This window comes from Opisthocomus hoazin, chromosome 2 (assembly GCF_030867145.1).
Source record: "Opisthocomus hoazin isolate bOpiHoa1 chromosome 2, bOpiHoa1.hap1, whole genome shotgun sequence".
NCBI lineage: Eukaryota > Metazoa > Chordata > Aves > Opisthocomiformes > Opisthocomidae > Opisthocomus > Opisthocomus hoazin.
The window spans coordinates 90,688,486-90,710,461 of NC_134415.1; the positions used below are offsets into that span (position 1 = coordinate 90,688,486).

General features: G+C 43.4%; 2 protein-coding genes across 2 annotated transcripts in view; one reads left to right on the forward strand and one right to left on the reverse strand.

Moving 5' to 3' along the window:
• The window catches only part of ZNF292 (zinc finger protein 292), a 71,993-nt gene extending 63,020 nt beyond the window's left edge, over positions 1-8,973 (reverse strand). The window contains exon 1 of the mRNA XM_075414406.1: positions 8,641-8,973. Coding sequence (XP_075270521.1) covers positions 8,641-8,802 — 162 coding nt within the window. The 5' untranslated portion in view covers positions 8,803-8,973. The remainder of the gene's footprint in view (positions 1-8,640) is intronic.
• Positions 7,894-21,976, forward strand: part of CGA (glycoprotein hormones, alpha polypeptide) — a 32,186-nt gene continuing 18,103 nt past the window's right edge. Inside the window, exon 1 of the mRNA XM_075414408.1 lies at positions 7,894-7,955. The gene's annotated coding sequence lies outside the window, so the exon portion shown is untranslated. The remainder of the gene's footprint in view (positions 7,956-21,976) is intronic.

The window sequence follows — 21,976 nt, forward strand, 5'->3', positions numbered from 1 at the left end:
CCAGAACTGGACACAGTACTCTAGATGAGGCCTCACTAGGGCAGTGTAGAAGGGAAGGAAAATCTCCCTCGACCTGCTGGCCACACTCCTCCTAATGCACCCCAGGATGCCATTGGCTTTCTTGGCAGCCAGGGCACACTGCTGGCTCATGGTCAACCTGTCGTCCACCAGGACACTCAGGTCCCTCTCCACAGAGCTGCTCTCCAGCAGGTCCGCCCCAAGCCTGTACTGATGCATGGGGTTGTTCCTCCCCAGGTGCAGTACCCTGCATTTGCCTTTGTTGAACCTCATCAGGTTCCTCTCTGCCCAACTTTCCAGCCTGTCCAGGTCACTAATATTAACAAATATATATCCTCTGTAAAGCCCTGCACAATAAGGAAGATGTTTTCCATAATCAAGATTCCATGTTTTTTAAACAGTGAATCTTCAATAACTGTAGTTTTAGAAAGCAACCCAGACTTTATTGATATACTTTATTCAAACGTGGGGAATAAAGTTTGGATTTGTGAGAAAAGGTAAAAGCAGGAATATACGCGTCAGTACAGAAAGCACCTAATACGTTTAGTTACGCTAGCATAGATATGCAGCTATTGTTTAGAGCCAACTACTATGGGGAAATTGAAGTCCACTGTAAGGTCTTCAGATTTTTTTTTTTAAACCACTGAAGGACTGGATAAAGCACAATGCCTCTCAGTCTTTGAATGGGCAGTAAGAATCAAAGATACTACGGAGGAAAACTAACTGTAACCACACTTCATACCCTGCAAGTATTAACTCTTGGCTAAAAGTATTTCTTGGAGGAGAGTTTGCTGATAGGAGGGGTTTTCTTAATAACTTCAGTAAAAGCATCAAGTAACTTTGACCCAGCAAAAATTGTGCATCAGGGTAAATATGAAATTCAGTATCTATTTGCCAAACTGAAAGGTTTTTTTCTTTCCCACAGTAACTAAATGGAATGCTTGATTTAAGTATCGTATGCAGCACCTTACACAGAAAGGTGAGCTTCTGTAAAGATTCTGGAGTTTCGCGAATTTTAATCCCTTCATGCATATCTTGGCATCTTCTTAACTACCTTAATTTGTTACGCTTCAGAGAGCTATCGCTCTTCTCAGGACTACTTGTACTCAGAAAGATAAATACTACGTTTTACAGGAAAGGAACTTAAAACCTAAGTCTTAGAAGGGCTGTCACCTTCTTACCAAATTCTTACAAGATTGTTACCTTCCCTGCAGGTAAGTACTTCGAAACCACACAGAGTTCAAGGCTATAGTAACAAAGCAAAAAGGAAAGTGAAAAAAAAAAAATTTAAAATCAAGGACTGTAAACCCTGTTCATAAAAGTGAAAACTGGAGAAAGACTGAAAACAGTCTTGCAAATCTAAGAGGTGCTTCCAACAGAAAAGCAATATGCTATTATTTCCACATCTACATGGGATAGGACAAATCACAGCAGTCTTCAATTGCAACAAGGGATTAGAGATCAAGTTAGACTGCAAGGGGGGGTGAAAAAACTTTTAAAGACAAAGATAACTGAACTAAAATGTATTATCCAAGGAGTTTTTTTGAATCTTTCTTAGTATAAATTTTTGAGAACAGGTTAAACACGCATTTGTAGCTACGGCTTACCAATAATCAACCCTGCTTTGGAATCATGGTCTAGCTGACTGAGATCTCTTCCAGATGCACGTTCCATACAGGGAAAGTACTGCCAAACCCAGTTAGCTCAAAAGGGAAGTTTTCAAAACTAAAATGCAGTGTTTTTGACTGTTCTTTCCTAACCATCTACCTGTATTTAAGGAGTTTTTAACAGAGAAGAAACAACTTCTTCAAAAATCAAGAATACAAATGATTCCTTTTAACATTGACAGCAATTTACAAACAAGAAAAGACTTAATTTGTATTACAGCAGATCTTTATCTCAAAACTGTCACCAAAATGAGTTTAAGATTCCCCTCATATGGCCAGCAATAATATTAAAAGGCTGTTATTAAAGATTCATTTTTTTTCATAAGCAGATTACAAAGAAAACACACATATAAAACTAATTGCACCAGTTCTGGTTGTCCAAGTAACCTAATATGTAACTAGGAAACAAATCAAATATAAAATGTAGCTTTCTGTAGTTTAAGATCATTACAACTGGTAAAACACAACCTAAACACATGCTGAACTAAACTTGCTGTCTGAACACGTTTGCGACCTCTCACAGGAAAAAATAAAAATGCATGTGTTTCACATCTTGGTACTTTTTATGCTCAAACATTTTTGACTAAAATTATCATGACAAAAAAAAAAAAAAGGACTGATAGCATGGCAGAAAGCTTAGACATCAGTATGACTGGAAAAGCAAATCAATGAGATTCTGATTTTCAGAAAGATATGCAGGTAGAAAAAAATAAACTATTTCAATCACATCCACTTACTTTGATACAAGAAAAATTGTGTTAATAAAAACTTGTAGTACAGAGCTCAGAAGTTCTAATGAAGACCAGCTCCAATCTGGCACTATGCTGAGGCTTTAGTAAGTAATGATGCCATTACTGAGGGCAAGGACTAAAACAATTATGTTCATTGGTAACACTTATGCTTGTTGGCTAGACTCACCCTAAACAGTTGGGGTGTTTTTTTCTAAATACGTACACATTGTATCCAGATACGTACACATAACATTTTATTTGAAAGCAAGATAGTTTCCCTGACTCCCCGTAGTTTAAGTCAAAAAATCGGGGGGTGTCATTTCTGCCCCACCAACTCAATAAGATAAGACGACTGTTTGACTTGACAGGTCTTATAGTGATGAAGGAGCATAAAAATGCCTGAGGCAGCTCATAGTTTGCATGAGATGACACAGTGATGACAGTTGTTTTTCTTCATGCACTTGGGAATCTGTGTGGTGTACTACAGTTTAGCGGATTCCTTGTGATTTCTGGCAGCTGTACATCTCTCCCTGAATAGCAGACCATCTGGAGGTCACAGGTACAACAGAAAAACGGAAAAGTATTAGAAGTTATGATGGAAATCTTACACTTGTGGTAACGTACATAGAAAAAACTAGCAACTGTGAGACCAAGATGAAACACAGTGTGGTAGAGACAAGTGTGCAAAGACAGAAACATCAAAACAGAAGCTTTTGAGAGTTAGCTCAGCGTAGAAATCACTCACTAGACTCAAAAGAAAATACTTCTTACTTAAAGAAGTAGAAGTTGTAGAATTTGTGCATACTCAAAAGAAGAGACAGAGACCTGGTTATCAAGAAAATCATTAAACTGAAATCTCAAAAAATAGCTACCATACCAGCATTCACATTCCAGCAGTCTGTGACTATTACTTAAAGATCACTATTAGCTGTTGAGCCAAACAAAATCAAGGGTGGATGACCACCTACACACTCAATGAAGAGTTTGACGAATGCTGTCTGGACTAAGAAATCAGGTGTGATATCAAGAAAACAGGAAATGTCTTCTACTTGTATTAAAAGGGCACCTAACATTTTGCTGACGGTATTTTTCACAGTCACTGAATACCAATCTTATGGTCACATCAGGAGGAAGGACATCACAACTGCAGGTGCTTGATGGAACAGCACATAAGCCCTTTAAAGACTGTTGAGGTCTTTATCTACCGAATGACTCTTGGCAAGGCATCATACTCTAACTCCTACAGGAAAAAATAAAGCAGCCTACTGAAACACTTCTTTGTCACTGGATTACGACAGACTGGGTCTGGATAAATCCAGAAGTCGTAGCTAAAAAGTTTAAAAGAGGCTTTATTTCAAAATCTATGGACAGAACTGGAGACTTATTTTGTCATCTTGAGTCTGAAGAGGAAGCTGAGAATAGAGACTAAAAGGGAAGAAGATGACAACAGTGAAGGTGATGGCACCAGAATGCTGTGAAGTCTGTGAGGTGTAAAAACTGAAAGCCAATTGTAGTAAGGTATAAGACAAGAAAATAAGACTTACCTCCAATAGAAACAAATCATTAGTGAAAACTTTTAAACTTTATTATATACTGATTACAGGTATGTAATAAAAAAAGCTTTTCAAGTAGAGCTATGTTTGTTAGCTTTTAGGAGGGACATCTTATATTCAAATTAGTACAGCATATATTCCCCAACATTACCAAAATCTACTCTCACATGTCAGTACACGGGGGGGAGGGGGAAGGCGGGGAAGGGTAGGACCTTAAGGTCCTAATACTTCACCAGTACCTCAACACACTATAAAAATCAGTTTAACACAGTAGGAACAAACTCTATGTAGTCACATCAGTTAAAACCAAGCTTTTTATAAAAGAAGTTTTGGTATCTCTTTTGAAGTAGCTAAAAACCTTTGCATCCCTCCCCCATTTTTCCACCAGCATTACACTTTTGCTGCTAGTGTTAAGAATATCCTAGGTTACTATTGAGTAAACTGTCCACACTAGAAGGATCTTAACGTGTCTACTAATGGCTAAGCACACTTACTAATGTATTTTAATACAACATTTTTCTCATAAGAGGCAGACATGACAGGACAACCAACAGATGAGACAAGCAGTACTGGTAAAGGACTCCACAACAGTCCAAATATTTTCTTATGTATCTGATACAGGTCACTAAGTTGACAACTTGTACATCAGTACAATAAACCTCATCGCCTTACAGTTTTGGAGAATTTGTACCACAAAGTACAGCAAGACAGAAAAAAAAATAAAAGAATAAATCTCAGCAGCAGACTCAGAAGAGAGATGAAAAGTCAAAAACAACAAGGGAGGGAAGACAAAGAAGCTCAAAGATGAAACATGTCAACTACAGAAAAACAGTCAGGATAAGTAGAGGTACCACAAAGATTTCACAACTAGTGACAGAAGAAAATTTGTTACCAGCCTGCAGCTTGGTATTTAAGAAAATAAAGGCTACACTGGGTAACAATCAATTGGAAGGGAACACAGCCCATAGTGAAGAGCTCTTATATACCCATCAGCATCACATTCACCTAACTCCTAAGGAAAAAACGCAAACATTTTGGTCTTCTCCAACTGAAAAAATCAATAGATCACTTTTAAGAGCAAAGTTTGAAAATAATCTGATCATCCACCACATGGTGACAAGAACCGCAATCTTCCTTTAGACCATTCTGAATTCTTGCAAAATTCACACTTTCAATTTTTAGTCACTACAGCTGAAGACACTTGTTTTGTCTGCCCCAGCCTGCACACATATTGTTTGTGACAACATAACTGTTTGTCACGGATTTGCTAATTACCAAACTGCAACAGAAAAGCATGAATCACAACTAAAAAGTCATTTTATATATATCTGTACAAACTTGAACTTCACTTGATAACAATTAAAAATAATGCTCTCTATTGCATGCTGACAATGGAGAACACAACTACATTCACAAAGATATGGTACAGAATTAAGGTCTAGCCCATAATCCCCTTAAAGTTTAAGAATAATTGTATCATTCCAGAGCACAGTGAGCAGCAAAATACAAAAACATTTATAGATAACAAAATGCTGCATATAAAACGCATCCAAGTAAACCTTATTCTTACAAGAAAACAGTTCTGTAATATTGCTTTCCGTCAAGGTACATGGGGTCTTGTTTTTCTGTGTTTGTAACAGTTGTTCTTACACTGTTGGGTTATAAACACTGAAATAGTTCAAACTGAGATTTTTCAAAACCAGATAAAGGGTTTGGCTGTACAACTCCCCTTCATTTAATGAGAGTACTTAAATCCCTTATGTGCCTTTGAACCTAAGGATCTTTCGATGCTCTACTGCACATTCTTTAGCTTCCTTCAGTATTAAAATACGTTTATTTCTCGAACATTATGCTACTCCACTGAAAAAAAAAAAATTAAGAAGTTGATTTATGGCAACAAGCAACGTGGTCACTGAGCTCCAGTCACTACCTGGCCAAATAAAATAAGGACACAAGACTTTCCTAGTTCTGTGTAATTATTTCATGCCTAGAAACTAAGCGCACAAAAAAAGAGAGGCAGGTGAACTCATACCGACATAAACACTAGAATATTTCTTCAGCACTGCACTTCCAGACTTAAGATATAAATAAGACTCTATGACCAGTCAAATTATTCTTTCATGCATATATATTCAAAGACTTTATTCTAGAAATCATGGCAGATGTCTTTAAACTGTTATTTAAAAGAGATTTCTGAGATGGCTTTCACTATTACATGAATTTCCTACAATGTCTGCCATGCATTGCAAGCTAAGTAGCCAAGCCTACTATTTGAACCATGAATTTTGTGTTAGGCCCAATAAAGGATTAAACCTCTAGAAGAGGCTGAATAAGCATTTTGGCATCACCAGCACAGGTGAACAGATTTAAAAACTCTGTTGAACCAGTATAAAAAAATATTTGCCCAACAACACCACAATTTAATACACTAAGCATCTGTTTAGACCTCAGTTTAAAATTTGAAAAGCAGAATTTTCCAATAGTGAACATCATGTCTCAAGTCTCAGTGTAACACATCAGTCATCAGCCTGCAAAATCAGATACAGCCTTCCTATAAATCTTGGTATAGAAGGGACAGTAAATAAATTCAAAACAGCATGAGTTTTTTTTTCCTAAGTCAGTTTCTACATAACTGTTTTGTTCAATGAGACTTGTTTTTAAAAGGTGTACATTCAAGAAAATTAGTAAACTAGGGCCTTACAATGGACTTTTGCAACAGCCATTAAAACAGTAACAATAAAATTAATTTTTGTTAAACTTTAAATCAATCAACTACCGAAGCCACTCACTAAGCACACACAACCATACTTTCAGCGATAAATCTGCTTTAGGCACCAGTACTCTACTCTGTACATGTCAAGGATGGTGTCTTCATTCCCACCTACCCAACTATTTCAGTTCAATGAACAGCTCATTCACAAGCTAGAAGTCGAGCCGGAGCCACGAAAGCCAGATTTCCACCTCCCAGTGTATGAATTTAAGCAAGCATGCTCAAAGATTAAACAGACTGAGAACACAGTGATCTAAACCAACATAAACCAATCTTGTTTCTGTGCATCCACACGGACATTCTAGCCAAATATAGTATGATAAATTTTGACCGGACAAAAAGAATCTGAAATGCGACTCCTGTATATATGAAATAAAACACAAGAAAGGAGTATGCTTAACATATTTACTACAGAATCTCCATCATTAGCAAAAAGTAGAGCCCAGTTTAATCCAGAAGTGACAGACATCTAAATTAGCATGCTACAATGGCTACCACCAAGAGTCAACTGTTCAAGAAGAGAGATACAAAATCACAAAGGAAACACAATTCAAACCGACCATGTAAATTCTCTCTTATCCACTCCTCCTCTTGACAATTTGCCTATGTTCTGTGAATGGGCGACAGTAATGCTTAAACAAACATTACCACTTTTATCCGACAGGCTACTAAAGCCCTAGTAAAGCTACACAAGTAGCTGTTTCTGTGAATTTCTGTGGCCTAAAATATCTAAGAACTTGGTTTATACATCGTGTCATACCCAACGCTACCTGAGAAAGGACATCTAAGACAAATCAGGGCAGTGTACAGACACATAGGTGACTAAAATGGAGCAGTTTAACCAGCACCACAACGCTTGTGCAGAGCTAGAACCACAAAGTTTGTTTAGAAAGGGACACTCCGCAGGGTCACCAGTTCGGGAGAAAAAACACCTGCGAACACCCCTGCTTCAGGACCAGCCCGAGCCAGGGGGAAGCAGGCCTCTTCCCCACGGCAGTGGCAGCCGGAATAGCCACACACAATGGTGCTTCGAGCAGCGCCGGCTGAGGAGCCCTCTCCCGAGGGGGGACCGCGCTCCCCTGACAGGGCGAGGAAGCGGAGGGCAGCGTCGCAGACCTACAGACTCGCCACCATCGCACCGGCGCCTCGGCTCAGCCGCCACCGCTTCGCTGCCTTTTCCTTCCCAGGATGGCAAGAACTCCGCTACCCCTCCGGGGTACGAGATAGGGAAGGGCCGGGGTAGGAGGGGGACGGCCGGGCACGGAGCAGAGGGGACCCGGGACGGACTCCCAGCTCCTCCCCGGCGGAGGAGCGGAGCCTCCCCATCTCCCGGGCTGCCGCCGCCCCCCCCGTCGCCTCCAGGGGAGGAGGGGGACCGGAGGGAAGGGGACGGGGAGGGGGGGGGAGCCCTGGGTCCGCCACCACCAGGAACAAAGGGCCCTTCGATAAGCCGAGCCGCCGAGCACAACAAAGGGGCCTAGAGACCGCGAGAACCGGGGCGGCCGCCGGGGAGCGGGGGAAGGAGAGGCGGGGGAAGGGGATTACAGGCCCGGCCGGAGCGGCTCCCGGCGCGGAGCGAGGCGGGGGGGGCGGGACGGGACGGGACGGGCTGCTTCATCGCAGCCCACAACGAGCGGCGGCGTCAACCGCCCCGCGGCTCCCGGCCCGGCCCGGCGCACGAACTCCCAGCCCGCTTCCCCCCCCACTCCCCGGGCCAACCGCCGCACCGGGCCGTTGGCTGCGGCTCCCCCCGCCCGGAGCCCCGGCGGGGGCGGCGCTGCTCCCGCCCGGCCCCCCGCGCTCCCTCTCACCGGGGCACAGGCACACACACCCCGCGGGGGAGGGGAGAGCGCGGGCGGGGGCAGGGAAGGGAAGGAAGGGAAGGGAAGAGGCGGCCTGACCTGGCAGAGCTGCTTGCAGTACTCGGTAGCCGCCTGCACCGCCGGCTCGGGGCTCTCCCGCAGCCCCGTCTCTAGCTCCACCAGCCGCTCCCGCAGGCGCCGCAGCTCCAGGAGGTCGCCACCTAGGCTACCGCTCTCCTGCTCGGCCTCCTCGTCCGCCATCTTCGCACCCCGCTCCGTCGCGTACGCAGCCCCCCCACCCCACCCCCCCCCCGCGCTCCGTGCCTGCCTCGGCCTCCCGGCCCCCCCTCGCCCCGTTTCCAGGTCACGTGATTACACAATGCCACGTTCCGGGGAGGGGTCACGTGCCGGAGAGAACGGCGGGGGGGGGGGGGGGGGGAGGGAGAGAGAACGAACGAGCGCGCGCGCGCGGCGCGCGCCCTCCGTCCCCCGCGGCGCAGGATCGGGACGGGGAGGGGCGAGAGCGGCAAGGGGGCGTGCCTCCGCGCGTCACGTGACGCGACGCCACGCGCCCCGCCGGCCGCATGACGGGCCCTCCCCGTCCTCCCGCCGACGGGTTTTGGCGGCAAACGGCAGCAAATGGCGGCGGGCGCTGCCCTCGCCGCCGTGCCCCGAGGGCGGCGGCCGGCTACGGGTGGCCTGGCTGTGCCGCAGCTGCGCCCTCCTCGCCCGATGTCGCTGCGTGGGGCGAGGCCGCGGCTGCCCCCGGGGGCCCGAACGCGTTGTGTGACCTCCCCACTCCCGCCTGCGAGAGCTGCCTGGCACCAGCCGACGCCGCAGCAGCCCTGGCCGACGCCGCTGGGGTTTTGTTGGGCATTGCGGCCCTTCCTCCGTAGGAAGCAGCAGGGCCTGTTAGCCCAAGGTGCCACTGGGTCGTCGTCTTCATAGCTGCGTCGCCTGGTTTTTATTATGCTTGGAAGTGAGAAGTATGGCTTTGGCCTTCGAGTGAAGCGATTGAGATCTGGAGGTTCTGGGAGGCTTCGCTGCCTGTGCAGTCCTGGTGCTCGGCTGAACTCTCCCTCCACACCGGTAATGTCCTCAGAAGCTCCAGCAACAGGCGTTGACCTCCCATGCATCTGCCTGAGAAGCTGAGGAGACTTTTTCACCTGTCACAAGTACTGGAAATACTGGAGATTGGCACGAGGCATTGAATCTCGTGAGGAGGAAAAGATGGTCCTGGTGGGCACTGAAATGGCATGGATACATGTTTTGCGGCCTTCTAGGCTGTATAGGTTTGACACAGGTGGACAGCTTCATGGTCTTTGTGTTGCCAGTGTTCATCAAGGAACTGAGGAGGAAATGTGTTACTGCAGCCAAAGCACTGTCCATTGGGACTGGATGATTTCTCTTAGCCAGCGGTGAGAGAAGGTGCGCTGTGTTAAGCTGGGCATTTCACAGCATCTGGAAAACAAGGACTGCTCTGGTGTTTGTCACTAACTTAAATCAGGTGTAACTTTTTTTTGTTGGCTGGAAGAGACTGTAGCTGCAGACTCCCCAGTATGTCAATCAGTCTTGCTCGGACCCAGGTTTAATACAACATCCTGCACACACTAATTGATCTTGTATGACCATTAGACCAATTGGATGATAATATTCTCTTTCTTTGTCACAAAGGAAACGTGACGCTACCTATTTCTTGTATACTGTTGAAAGCTGAGGCATATGATGGCATGAACACAGAATTTGAGCTGGAAAAAGAGAAGGAAAAGAGGTTCTTCCACAATTGCAGAAACGTTAGTCTGCAAGTGTAGACATTCACAGTGGCAGAATTGAATATGCAACATTTTGGAGACAGGTCTGAGGATCTGGTCCAAAAATGGCCACATTTCGGGTCATAGCAGTAAACCCAAAGCGGTATGTTTCTGTTTTGCCATACAAGTAACCAAGTAAATACCTTGTTTGCCACTGTAAGCCAGAAACCTTTTAAGTTTCTGATTTTTACTGTACATGAAACCCATTCTGTTCCAAGCAGGAGAAAACTTTCAGCTTTCCCATTTAAGGCTTAGTGTAGTACCAGCAAAATCTAACTCGTTTGCAATGTATTCCTCACCACCAAACTGCCTATAACACCAGTACTAATGAGTGATGCAAGTAGTAGAAACAAGACCTATTTATTCTTTCTCAATCACTTAATTTATCTGCAGGAGCTACAATATTCTCATCTGGATAGGTCTTGCAGTCCTATATTGCACTATTTGTAATTCTTTTTACTTAAGGGTAAACCACAATAGCCAAATTCATACTCATAGTCTGTCCTTGTTTTAGCTTGCTGCCTTGTTGCCTCCTTGCCTGGAGGGTTTTCTGAATTGAGCCCAGGCCAGGAAGGAAGGAGAAACGTGGAACGTGAGTTTCTTGCTCATGCAAAAGGTTAGCACTCAGGGATGGCAGAGTAAGGGTTTGTTTTGTTCTCATCAGAATCTACTGGAAAGGAGCCTGTCCTTAAGTTGTCCTACCCTGAAGAGGACTTGCACTTAGGCCTCCAGGGGGCCTTGTGCAAGGGAGGATTCCTGTCTTTAATCACAGTTCACAGGCAGTTTACACCTAAGAGACCAAGGAAGGCATTAGTAAGTAGAAGGAACAACCACAAACAGCAGTGAATAAGGGAGGAGTTATTTTTTCTTGTTTGACAACAGAATATTTCATGACGGCTACTGAGGTGAGCATGGCGGTGGCCTGAGGATGAGGAAACAAATGCTGGGTGCAACCAGATACAAAGCTGTGATCCTTGTCCTGTGATTGAATCCTGACAGAAATTACACTGTGGTAGATAGAGCTCATGGAAGAGAAGAACTGGTGCCTGACAGTGTCAGGAGAGAAAGAGATTGCACAGAGAAGACAGGCTTTTCAGATACCTGTTTTCTGCATGGACTTGTGGGGCAGACTATCCGACAGTGAAAGAGAGAGGAAGCTGACTATTGCAGGGGCAATATAGTCAAGGAACATATTTGCTGTACTGGAAAATACGGAGAAGAAGGAAGCAGATGAGGAAGATGTATGTATGTGGAAGGCAATGGATCCCATGAAAATGAAAAAAATCCCCAAACCCAATCAAAACAATCCAAGGAATAAAAAGAGGGTGGAGACTGTGAGAAAGAAAGAACAGAAAAAGGATGGATGACTGGAAGGGGAAGGACCTGAGTTTTACACCAGTTCAAAGATGGAATTTCTTGTTAAGAGGAATTGACAGGCTTATTACTAGGATGTGCTAGAAATAAAGGTTTAGGATAAGGGCTTGTGGCAGTAAAGATTCCTCATAATCAAAAATTCCTTTAGGATTTAGATACACTCTTCTCCTCTCTCTTAATCTTGCCACTTCCATGACTGACTCAGTATTTCCACAGAGTGGTGGTTTCTTAGATCCACACTTTGACTCTCATGTCTCAAATAAAGCTGTCATTAAGAGGAGGCATATCCTATGGCTCTTCAGATACTCTGGTTGTATGTTTTGGGATGCTGGGCCTGGCTAGAAATGCATAAGAGAAAAAGGAGTCTTCACGATCTAAGCTCCCCTATATGTGTGGGTTATTTACTTACCAATTGTTTGAAATAGGTTTCAAAAAAGAAAGAAGTTATGTAATGTCCCACTACTGGTTTTAAGATTCTGTAAGAGGAAAATCAAGTGAATGGCAAAGAGGAGTACCAGAGGTTAGGATGACAGACAGCAAGGAGAAATTGTTGCAATAGTAATGAGTGTTGCCTGCATGTGGCTGATAGTTGGAAGGAGGAGTATTAACTCTTCCAGGGAGAATGTCGTGTTAGCAAGAAACAACTGTGATGTTTATGTATCACTGGAGCCCTGGCAACAAAACTAGATCTTTTAGGGATAACAGAAGATACAACAGAACAGAAATCATGACAGGAACACACAAATATTAAAACAGTCATGGTGTTTGGAAGGCAAAAAGGATTGATGAAGGGTTAGAATTTGCAGTGTGATAGATATTAAAGAAGCAAACAGCAATAGGAAAGATCAAGTAGAACTTGTTTGAGTCAATGTTGAAATGCGGCAAAGAGCTGCTGTTAGAGAGCATGAAGACGTACTAGAGATGTTTGGGTTCAAGTCTGGAGATAAACACTTTTTGTAAGATCATTAGGAACAAAACTGCTTGGAGCAAAAGTTAGTTGATAACTAAGGTTCTTAATTTCAAAGGGTAAATTCTGAAAAATTAAGGGAATGAGTGATGACAGCTGCATCTGGATTGTTGAGGACTTGCATGTGGAGAAGGCTTGGCATCTGTCAAGTCTCTCTGCAAAGAAGTATCTGGAATTCGTGTCTCAAAGAAGGACAGTCAGTCCCAGCTGGATAAATAGCCACTTCAAAAGGGTTATTGGGAACAATCAAGAGCTTGCAAGGAATGGAGCAAAATGATTGCCTGAAAAATATTAAGAAGGGTAAGAATAAAGTGAGAATTGTCAGAAGCCCAGCTGAGTTTCCTTACAAAGGAAATTAAAGCAGGGACTAATGAGAAAGAAGATATGAAAATGAATGTTTCCACATTTGAGATGAAAGCAAAATCCTATCGCATACCCATCTGAAACATCAGAAGATCTTTATTCAGCCAGAAATTTCCGTTAATGGTGTAGGTACAAAAATACGAGCTGTAATAATGAAATGTGCTGATGACACAAAATAGTGATACACTTTCAATATGAGGGGGATCAAGACTGGATGACCTTGAGAACCTAAATAATAGAATGGATTAATTTTAATAACACAACCTGCAAGGAGACCAATTGCAGTACTTTTTGCTGGGGGGGGTAACATCATTAGTTGGAGGTGCAAGTCAGTAGGAGGTGCTCATTGTATTAGTTGACAACCACCAAGTCATAGATATGATCCAGCTACAAAAAAAGTTACTAAAATCACATGACATGCCAGATCAACTACTTCCATTAGGTACTGTAGATAAAAACATTGGTCGCATCTCATCTGAAACAATTTGTGTGACTCTGGTCACTATTATTCAGAAAAGATCAGATTACACTGCAGGAGATACAGAGAAGGACTCAAAGGGTGATCAGTAAAATGGGGAATCTTTTATGGGAGGAGAATAAAAATGGTTCATTTAGCTTAGTGAAACAGAAGGTGAAAAGTATAATTTCATTCTAGAAGCACTAAAAGTAAGCATCGGTTAGGACAAAAGTCCTTTTCAAGCTAAAGGATGGTACTGTGTGAAGAAAAACTGGTGTTAACTGATTGCTGAATATGTCAAAACAGACATAGCTATCGTGTTAGGCAATAAGCAGTGCTGTTTTTAAGGCACTTAGGTGTTCCTCCACAACATTACAAAAGAAACTTGATGAAAACAGTGAAATGGTAAATTTGTGTGAGGGTAATTGATCATGAAAACTGATTGCAAATGAAACGAACTCTAAAAGGGGGAAGAAAATTAATCTTATGTAGTCACATCTTTCTTAATGATACTGCTGGCTTCTGTCAAGGCTGGGCCCGTTTTCACCCATACTCAAAATCACTGATGTAGGTCTATATATTAGTCAGTAATCAAAGTGGTCTAAATATCTGTCAGCAAGAAAAAAAAAAACCAACTGTGCAGAATCTGGTCTGTAGGTTGTCTTGTGTGTGAGCTGGGAGGAGGAAAGGAGAAAGTTTTTGCAACATCCATTTTCAGGTTGCATGGAGAATCTTTCTGTTCCAGAGGGAGAAAATTAATGATGAGGGAGGAGAACTCATTTGAAAATACAGCCTGGGTCATGACTTGAGCTGTTTTCTCAAAAGAGAATCTTGCAAAATAATTTCAGAGGTATCTTAAAAGCAAGGGAGAGGTTATGTTCCCATTTTACATAACTCAATGCAAACTACAATACTATTACCTGTAATTAATGGTGTCTTTCTAAGTTTCCAGTTGTCTTTTCTGTTTATCATTTTCCTTTGTTCATTTCCCAGTGCGCACTGCCTGAATCCTCAATAGTTTTGTTCTCATTGACAGAATTTAACAAGAGTTCTAGCTGTACTTTAAAAAAATCATTAAAAGAAAGAAAGGGTGTCCTGGAGACGGATATGTTACCCCATCATTGCACTCGTTTCTTCATTCCCTTTCCCATTTGGCAAGATAAGTGTTTAGATTAGGAGGATTCCACAGAAACACATTTTGTTTTTAATTTTCTGTCCAAGAACTGAATCTTTTTCATAAGCACAGAAAAAGGGGATTGGGCGTCAGTATAGGGCAGTTCTTGTGAACAACTCAGGGAGGGTGGGGAGAGAGTTTATTTAAAGTAACAACTGTGAATATCTTAAGAGGTAAAGGAAGAATTTGCTGGTGGGCTTGAGATCAGTTAAAAGAAGATTTTGTTTTGCATGTTGATCTGCATTATGCATTCCTGACTCTTTGTGATTTAGCTATTTTCCAATCAGTTTATTACTTAGTAGGGGCACACAGCTCTTCACTGTGGTAAAGCATAAAAAATGCTTCTGAATAGAATGTTTTAGAGCAACATATTTATTTTAAAAAAGAATATTTAATTGGATTTTTCAGCAAATTATTACTGAAAACCTTTGGTATAATATAGATCCCAGTGTCAAGAGAAGGAAAACAGGTACAGCTTGCAAAGAGCAGGAGGAGGAGGTAGAGAGGTGGGTTTTAAGCATGGGTAGTATATAAATGCGCTGTAATCCCTTACCATTCTCTGACTGATGATGAACTACACATACTGCCTGTTACAGAAATATTGATTGCAATCAGATGATAAAATCGTTGCACAGAGAAAGAAACCACTGCAGTGAAAATGAAAAGATGGAAATGTAATGAATTCTTGATTCAAAAATGATTTCTTGGAATAAAATGAAAAACTCATAGCTGAGAGTTAGTCATGGGAATAACAAAATGCTGAAAAAATGTAACCATTTTTAAATAAAATTAATTTAAAATTATGTTTTTATCTTCACCAGCCATCCCACGCTTTTCATCAACATTCCTTATGCTGCGAATTTTCCTCACTCACAGCTTTAGCTTTACTTACAATTAATCCACTGGTATTATAGTGATGGAGATTCTTGCTGGAATGCATTAACTTCCTCTGTTAAATCCCCCCTGAGGCAAACCACTTGAAAAATATTTCCTTTGTCTAGGACACACAGTTTAGTAGCTCTCTTCTTACAGTGAGATAGCAGTCCTTTTTGCAGTGATTTATGCATACGATTGAGATACAAAAACTGCATTAAATTATGTTACATTAAAAGATCTGAGACACGCATTCCATTACTTAGGCACCATTGTGTAAGGAAAAAATCTGGGTCTGATCGTGTTGCCGTTCAAGCCCATGCTTACAGAAACATTGAATCATTGGGATGTGGAGTTGCAATGATGTAGAGTTATTAGTAGCTGAGTAACTTTTGGCTTACAGAGACCAAGCAGACCTCTCAAGCTCACTGATGACCATGTACACCTTTAGTATTTTTATTAATCATACAAGCAAAGCTGCTATGTGCTATTTCAAAAGAAGTAGGATCAGGACTTCTGGAAGATTTCACAGCCTCTGAAATAGCCTGTTTCAAAACATCACAATCCTGACTGTTTGAATGGATTCATAATACCCAATGTAAATCTCTGCTGCGAATTTGTCTGACCTTTGTTCTTCCAATAGTTGTCATGGTGGAACAATGGCTACCAAATCTTTTATGGCAGCTTTCTACATTTTGGAGTGGTGCTATAATGCTCCACCTTGATCTCTTCATTTCTCAATTTACTGCTCTATTTCCAGGCCACGTATAACCCCGTTCCTTCAGCTTTCCTCCCAGCTGGTATTTCCTAAACTATCCTTGCTTTCGTATGTTTCCCCCCTGGTGGATTGCCATTATCTTTCTTGGAGTACAGTGACCAATGCCAAACCCAGTACTAGGCTTGCTGGGACTTTGCCAGAGCTGAGTTAAGTGGAATAATTACTCTTTGTGTCATCTATTATACTGTTGACTCTTTAGTTTGTGATCTCCCACATTGTCTTCTGCCTACGCAGACATTTATATTCTATATTTAACTTTCTTCCCTAATTAGATTTCTCTTTCCAAAGCATTGTCTGGCTTATATTTTGTCTGGTTGGTTTTAGGCAGCTTCTTCCATTTTTGAGGCCTGTTTTTAGTGCTATTTCCATCCTTCAAAGCACTTTGCCATTTTCCCCAGCTTGATGTCACCACCAAACTGTGTCAGCCCACCCATGTGCCATTGCCCAGGCTGCTAATGGATGTGGGGAATAAAACTGGCTGCAGGGCAAACTCCTGTGGCTCTCCTCTGAAGAAACCTTCCCAGATTGACAGCAAACCATCAATTACTGCACTTTGAAAAAAATATTTCAAATGTTGTGTACCTACTGGCTTGCTAATTACCTCTGGAAGGCACTCTCGTGGCTTACTTAGGAAAATGCTGTGTGGACAGTGTCAAAAGCTTGTCATTGTCAAGATGCATCATATCTGCTGTTTGCACTTATTTGCTAGAGCAATTACACTGTCAGAGAAGGAGATTAACATCAATTGATACAATGCTTTTCATGACAAACCCATTTTGACTCTTTTTAAATAATTATCATAATCTTCCAGGTATTTACAATTTCTTTATTTAATAATTTGTTCTGTTTCAAGGCGTAAAAGTTAGGTTGACAGATATAAAATGCTTGAAGTCCTCTATCCTCTCTTTTTAAAGTGAGTATTGCATTTACACTTTTCTAGGGTTTGAACCTTACTTGCTTGCTGTTATTTCTCGAAAATTATCATAAATGATTCAAACATTACTTCAGCTCATTCTCTGAATATTCATGGTGAATTCTGTCACAGCCCACTAACTTAAACACCTCTAAATTTTTTTTTCCTGGGTGTCATGGGATCAAGGGCTGGGCTCTCCAAGACCATTCTGCAGTGTGTGTGCTTAGCGTCAAAAAAATTGTTGTAGTAATCAGCCAAGCATGTGTGCTTATGTACACCCCTGCTCAGCTAACGTGTAAGTACATGATTAAATGCTTCTGAAATCACTAGGACTTGTTACATTACCAAAGTTAATGAGACCTCACACCAGTGGCTGCTCTGCAAACAACTGCAGACTGCTCAGTCGGGGACCTGGTGTGATCCCCTGCCCTAAATTGTACTTGAATGTCATTTTCTTGTTGGAAATTATCTCTCTCCCTGTGTACCAGGATAGGGGAGAGTGTGTGTTGGTGGCGAAGGAGAGCAGAGGTGAGCATAGTCACTGCTGGGCGTGAGCGGATTGCTTGCCAAGGTGTTAAACTAGGGTGTGTGCCACCTGCCCTCAAGCACAGAGCCTTGTCTTTGGCCTTGGGTGGATTGAACAGAGGAGCTCCACACAGAGCAAGGGCCAGGCAAGGAAGCAGAGGTGGTGGGGTAGCCCTGTATGTTAGGGAGTGTTTTGATTGTCTAGAGCTTGATGTTGGTGAAGATAGGGTTGAGTGTTTATGGGTAAGAATCAGGGGGAAGGCCAACAAGGCAAGTATCATGGTGGGAGTCTGTTATAGACCACCCAACCAGGATGAAGAAGCAGATGAAATATTCTGTCAGCAGCTGGGGGAAGTCTCACGATTGCTGGCCCTGGTTCTCGTGGGGGACTTCAGCTTACCAGATGTCTGCTGGAAATACAATACAACAGATAGGAAACAGTCCAGGAGGTTCCTGGAGTGTATGGAAGATAACCTCCTGACGCAGCTGGTGAGGGAGCCAGCTGGGTAAGGCGGCCTGTTGGACCTGTTGTTTGCGAACAAGGAAGGACTTGTGGGTGATGTGATAGTTGGAGGCCATCTTGGACACAGTGATCACGAAATGATAGAGTTTTCAATTTTTGGAGAAGTAAGGAGGGAGTTAGCAGAACTGCTGCCTTGGACTTCTGGAGGGCAGACTTTGGCCCATTTAGGAGCCTGGTTGACAGAGTCCCTTGGGAGGCAGTCCTGAAGGGCAGAGGAGTCCAGGAAGGCTGGACACTCTTCAGGGAGGAAGTGTTAAAGGCACAGGAGCAGGCCGTCCCTGTGTGCTGAAAGATGAGCCGGCAGGGGAGAAGACTGGCCTGGCGGAACAGAGAGCTTTGGCTGGAACTCAGGAAAAAAAAGGAGAGTTTATGTCCTTTGGAAGAAGGGGCAGGCCACTTGGGAGGACTACAAGGATATTGTGAGGTTATGCACGGAGAAAATTAAAAGAGGCAAAGTCCAACTAGAACTTAGCCTGGCTACTGCCGTAAAAGACAATGAAAATGTTTCTATAAATACAGCAGCAACAAAAGGAGGGCATAGGAGAATCTCCATCCTCTATTAGAAGTGGGGGGAAACTTAGTGACAAAGGATGAGGAAAAGGCTGAGGTACTTAATGCCTTCTTTGCCTCAGTCTTTATCAGTAAGGAAAGTTGTCCCCTGGACACCCAGCCCCCTGAGCAGGAAGATAAGGACAGGGAACAGAAGGAAACCCCCCAAAATCCAGGGGGAAATGGTCAGTGACCTGCTACACCACATAGATACACAGAAGTCTATGGGCTGGATGGGATCCACCCAAGGAGCTGGCAGATGTGCTCACCAAGACACTTTCCACCATCTATCAGCAGTCCTGACTAGCTGAGGAGGTCCCAGGTGACTGGAAGTTAGCTAACGTGATGCCCATCTACAAGAAGGGCCTGAAGGAGGATCCTGGGAACTACAGGCCTGTCAGCCTGACCTCAGTGCCTATGAAGGTTGTGGAGCAGATCATCTTGAGTGCCATCACGCAGCACACACAGGACAACCATGTGATCAGGCCCAGTCAGCATGAGTTAATGAAAGGCAGGTCCTGCTTGACTAGATCTCCTGCTATGACAAGGTGACCCACTTAGTGGATGAGGGAAAGGCTGTGGGTGTTTGCTTTAGCAAAGCCTTTGACACGGTTTCCTACAGCATCCTCCTGGAGAAATGGCTGCTTATGGCTTGGGTGGGTGTACACTTTGCTGGGTAAAACACTGGCTGAATGGCCAGGCCCACAGAGTGGTGGTGAATGGAGTTAAATCCAATTGGTCACGAGTGGTGTTTCCCAGGGCTCAGTTTTGGGGCCAGTTCTATTTAACATCTTTATCAACTATCTGGACAAGGGGATCGAGTGCTCCCTCAGTCAGTTTGCAGATGGCACCGTGTTGGGCAGGAGTGTCAATCTGCTCAAGGGTAGGAAGGCTCTGCAGAGGGATCTGGACAGACTGGATCAATGGGCTGAGGCCAACTGTATGAGGTTCAACAAGGCCAAATGCCGGGTCCTGCACTTGGGTCACAACAACCCCATGCAACACTACAGGCTTGGGGAAGAGTGGCTGGAAAGCTGCCCAGCAGAAAAAGACCTTGAGGTACTGGTCAACAGCTGGCTGGACATGAGCCAGCAGTGTGCCCAGGTGGCCAAGAAGGCCAACAGCATCCTGGCTTGTATCAGGAACAGCGTAGCCAGCAGGAGTAGGGAGGTGATCGTGCCCCTGTACTTGGCACTGGTGAGGCCTCACCTTGAGTACTGTGTTCGGTTTTGGGCCCCTCACTACAAGAAGGACATTGAGTTGCTGGAGCGTGTCCAGAGAAGGGCAACGAAGCTGCTGAAGGGGCTAGAGCACAAGTCTTACAACGAATGGCTGAGGGAACTGGGATTGTTTAATCTGGAGAGGAGGAGGCTGAGGGGAGACCTTATCACTCTCTACAGCTACCTGAAAGGAGGTTGTAGCGAGGTGGAGATCAGTCTCTTCTCCTGAGTAACAGGCAATAGGACAGGGGGAAACAGCCTCATGTTGCATCAGGGGAGGTTTAGATTGGATATTAGGAAAAATTACTGAAAAAGTTGTAAAGTATGGGAACAGGCTGCCCAGGGAAGTGGTGGAGTCACCATCCCTGGAGGTATTTAAAAGATGTATAGATGCAGAGCTTAGGGTCATGGTTTAGTGGTGGAATTGACAGTATTAGGTTAATGGTTGGACTCAATGATCTTGAAGGTCTCCTCCAACCTAAACAATTCTATGTTTCTATGATTCTATGTGCAGAGACACCTAAGCTTTGCTGGTCCTGGGTGCAGGAGCAATACAGTTGCACTGGGATATCTGTGTGACTCTGGTGACAAGCCTTGCTTCTCAGCTGAACTTAGTAATTCAGATGTGGCAGCATGCTGCTGTGTCTCTGCTTCTTTTGGGACTGAGCTGGTGTGTTTGTACAGGACCATACCACACCACTGAATGTCCTGGCACCATTCAGTCCCTGCAGAATACCTCTAGATCGTGCGTTGATACTCTCCTTGGCCTTTTTTAACCTGCTTTCAGAACCTCAGTATCTGTAGTGATGCTCTGAGAAAAGCTCTGAGAAAAGCTGTAGTGGTTGAAATAGGGAATAGATAGAGTAAATTTAGGCAGGCTGCTAAAAAGTGAGGTTTCGGTCTTTTGAAGCTTGCTGTAAGTTTGTCTGGCCAATTGTAAGAATCTGCAGTGTAGCTGTAGATGCCTACATCTGAGCTAGTTGTCTAGGTTCCCCTTATAATCAAGGAGAGGGGCTCAGTTTATCTTGTCTCTGTCCTGAGATAGTTGTCAAAAATAGGTCTAAAAATGCCTTTTTTCACATTTAATTCCAAGGGAATTGAGACAGTCAGCTTAGGTGTCTATATGGCGTTGCACTTGCCTGTGTTCAATCAGACAAATCTCAGGCTTATTCAAGTAAATTTTGCAGAAAATGTGTAGCCATACCCTCAAAGATACATACCAAATAGAGTAAATAATGAAAGTATCAGTTCATATCCACGCCTGCTTTTTTTTCTCATTTCTCTTCCCCACTCTTTCGTCTGCATTCAATTTTATTTTGTTAGACTTTAATTTGCTAGACTGATGAATCACTTTCGCTGTGGTTAGTGCTTGCTCATTCTTCAGTTGTAGATGGTACTGATTGCAACTTCGTATGTAGGATTTTCTTGAGTGGGAGGGGAAATGTGCATAGGATTTAAACTGCTTCTTGCAAACATTTGCTAGACCACCACCCAGCTATCTTGTGACCCAGCAGTGGTTTGCAGAGAGTGGGATGAGTAACTCTAACATAAAGTCAAGGGAGGTACAGAGGACTCTTGTATACCCCAGGAAACTGCACCCGTCGCTCTCGACATTCGCTGTCCTGCCTGTTTGCATAGAGCAATTCTGTAAGTTGTGCTCTGAGAACTACTGATCTTATGCCTGTGAGTCTTAATTCATGATTTGCTTTATATAACTTTTTAAAGCAGACTACTATGGGTATCAGGGCTAGTAAGGTTCCCAAGGACATTATTTGCTCTGTTTCACTGCACATTAAAGCGACGTTGGTGGAAGAGGTAAAGTAGGCAGCCAGGAAAGTGTGAAAACACAAAGACATTGGCACTGAGCTTTACTTTTCCCTGCCAGAGTGAGCTGATTTCACACACGCG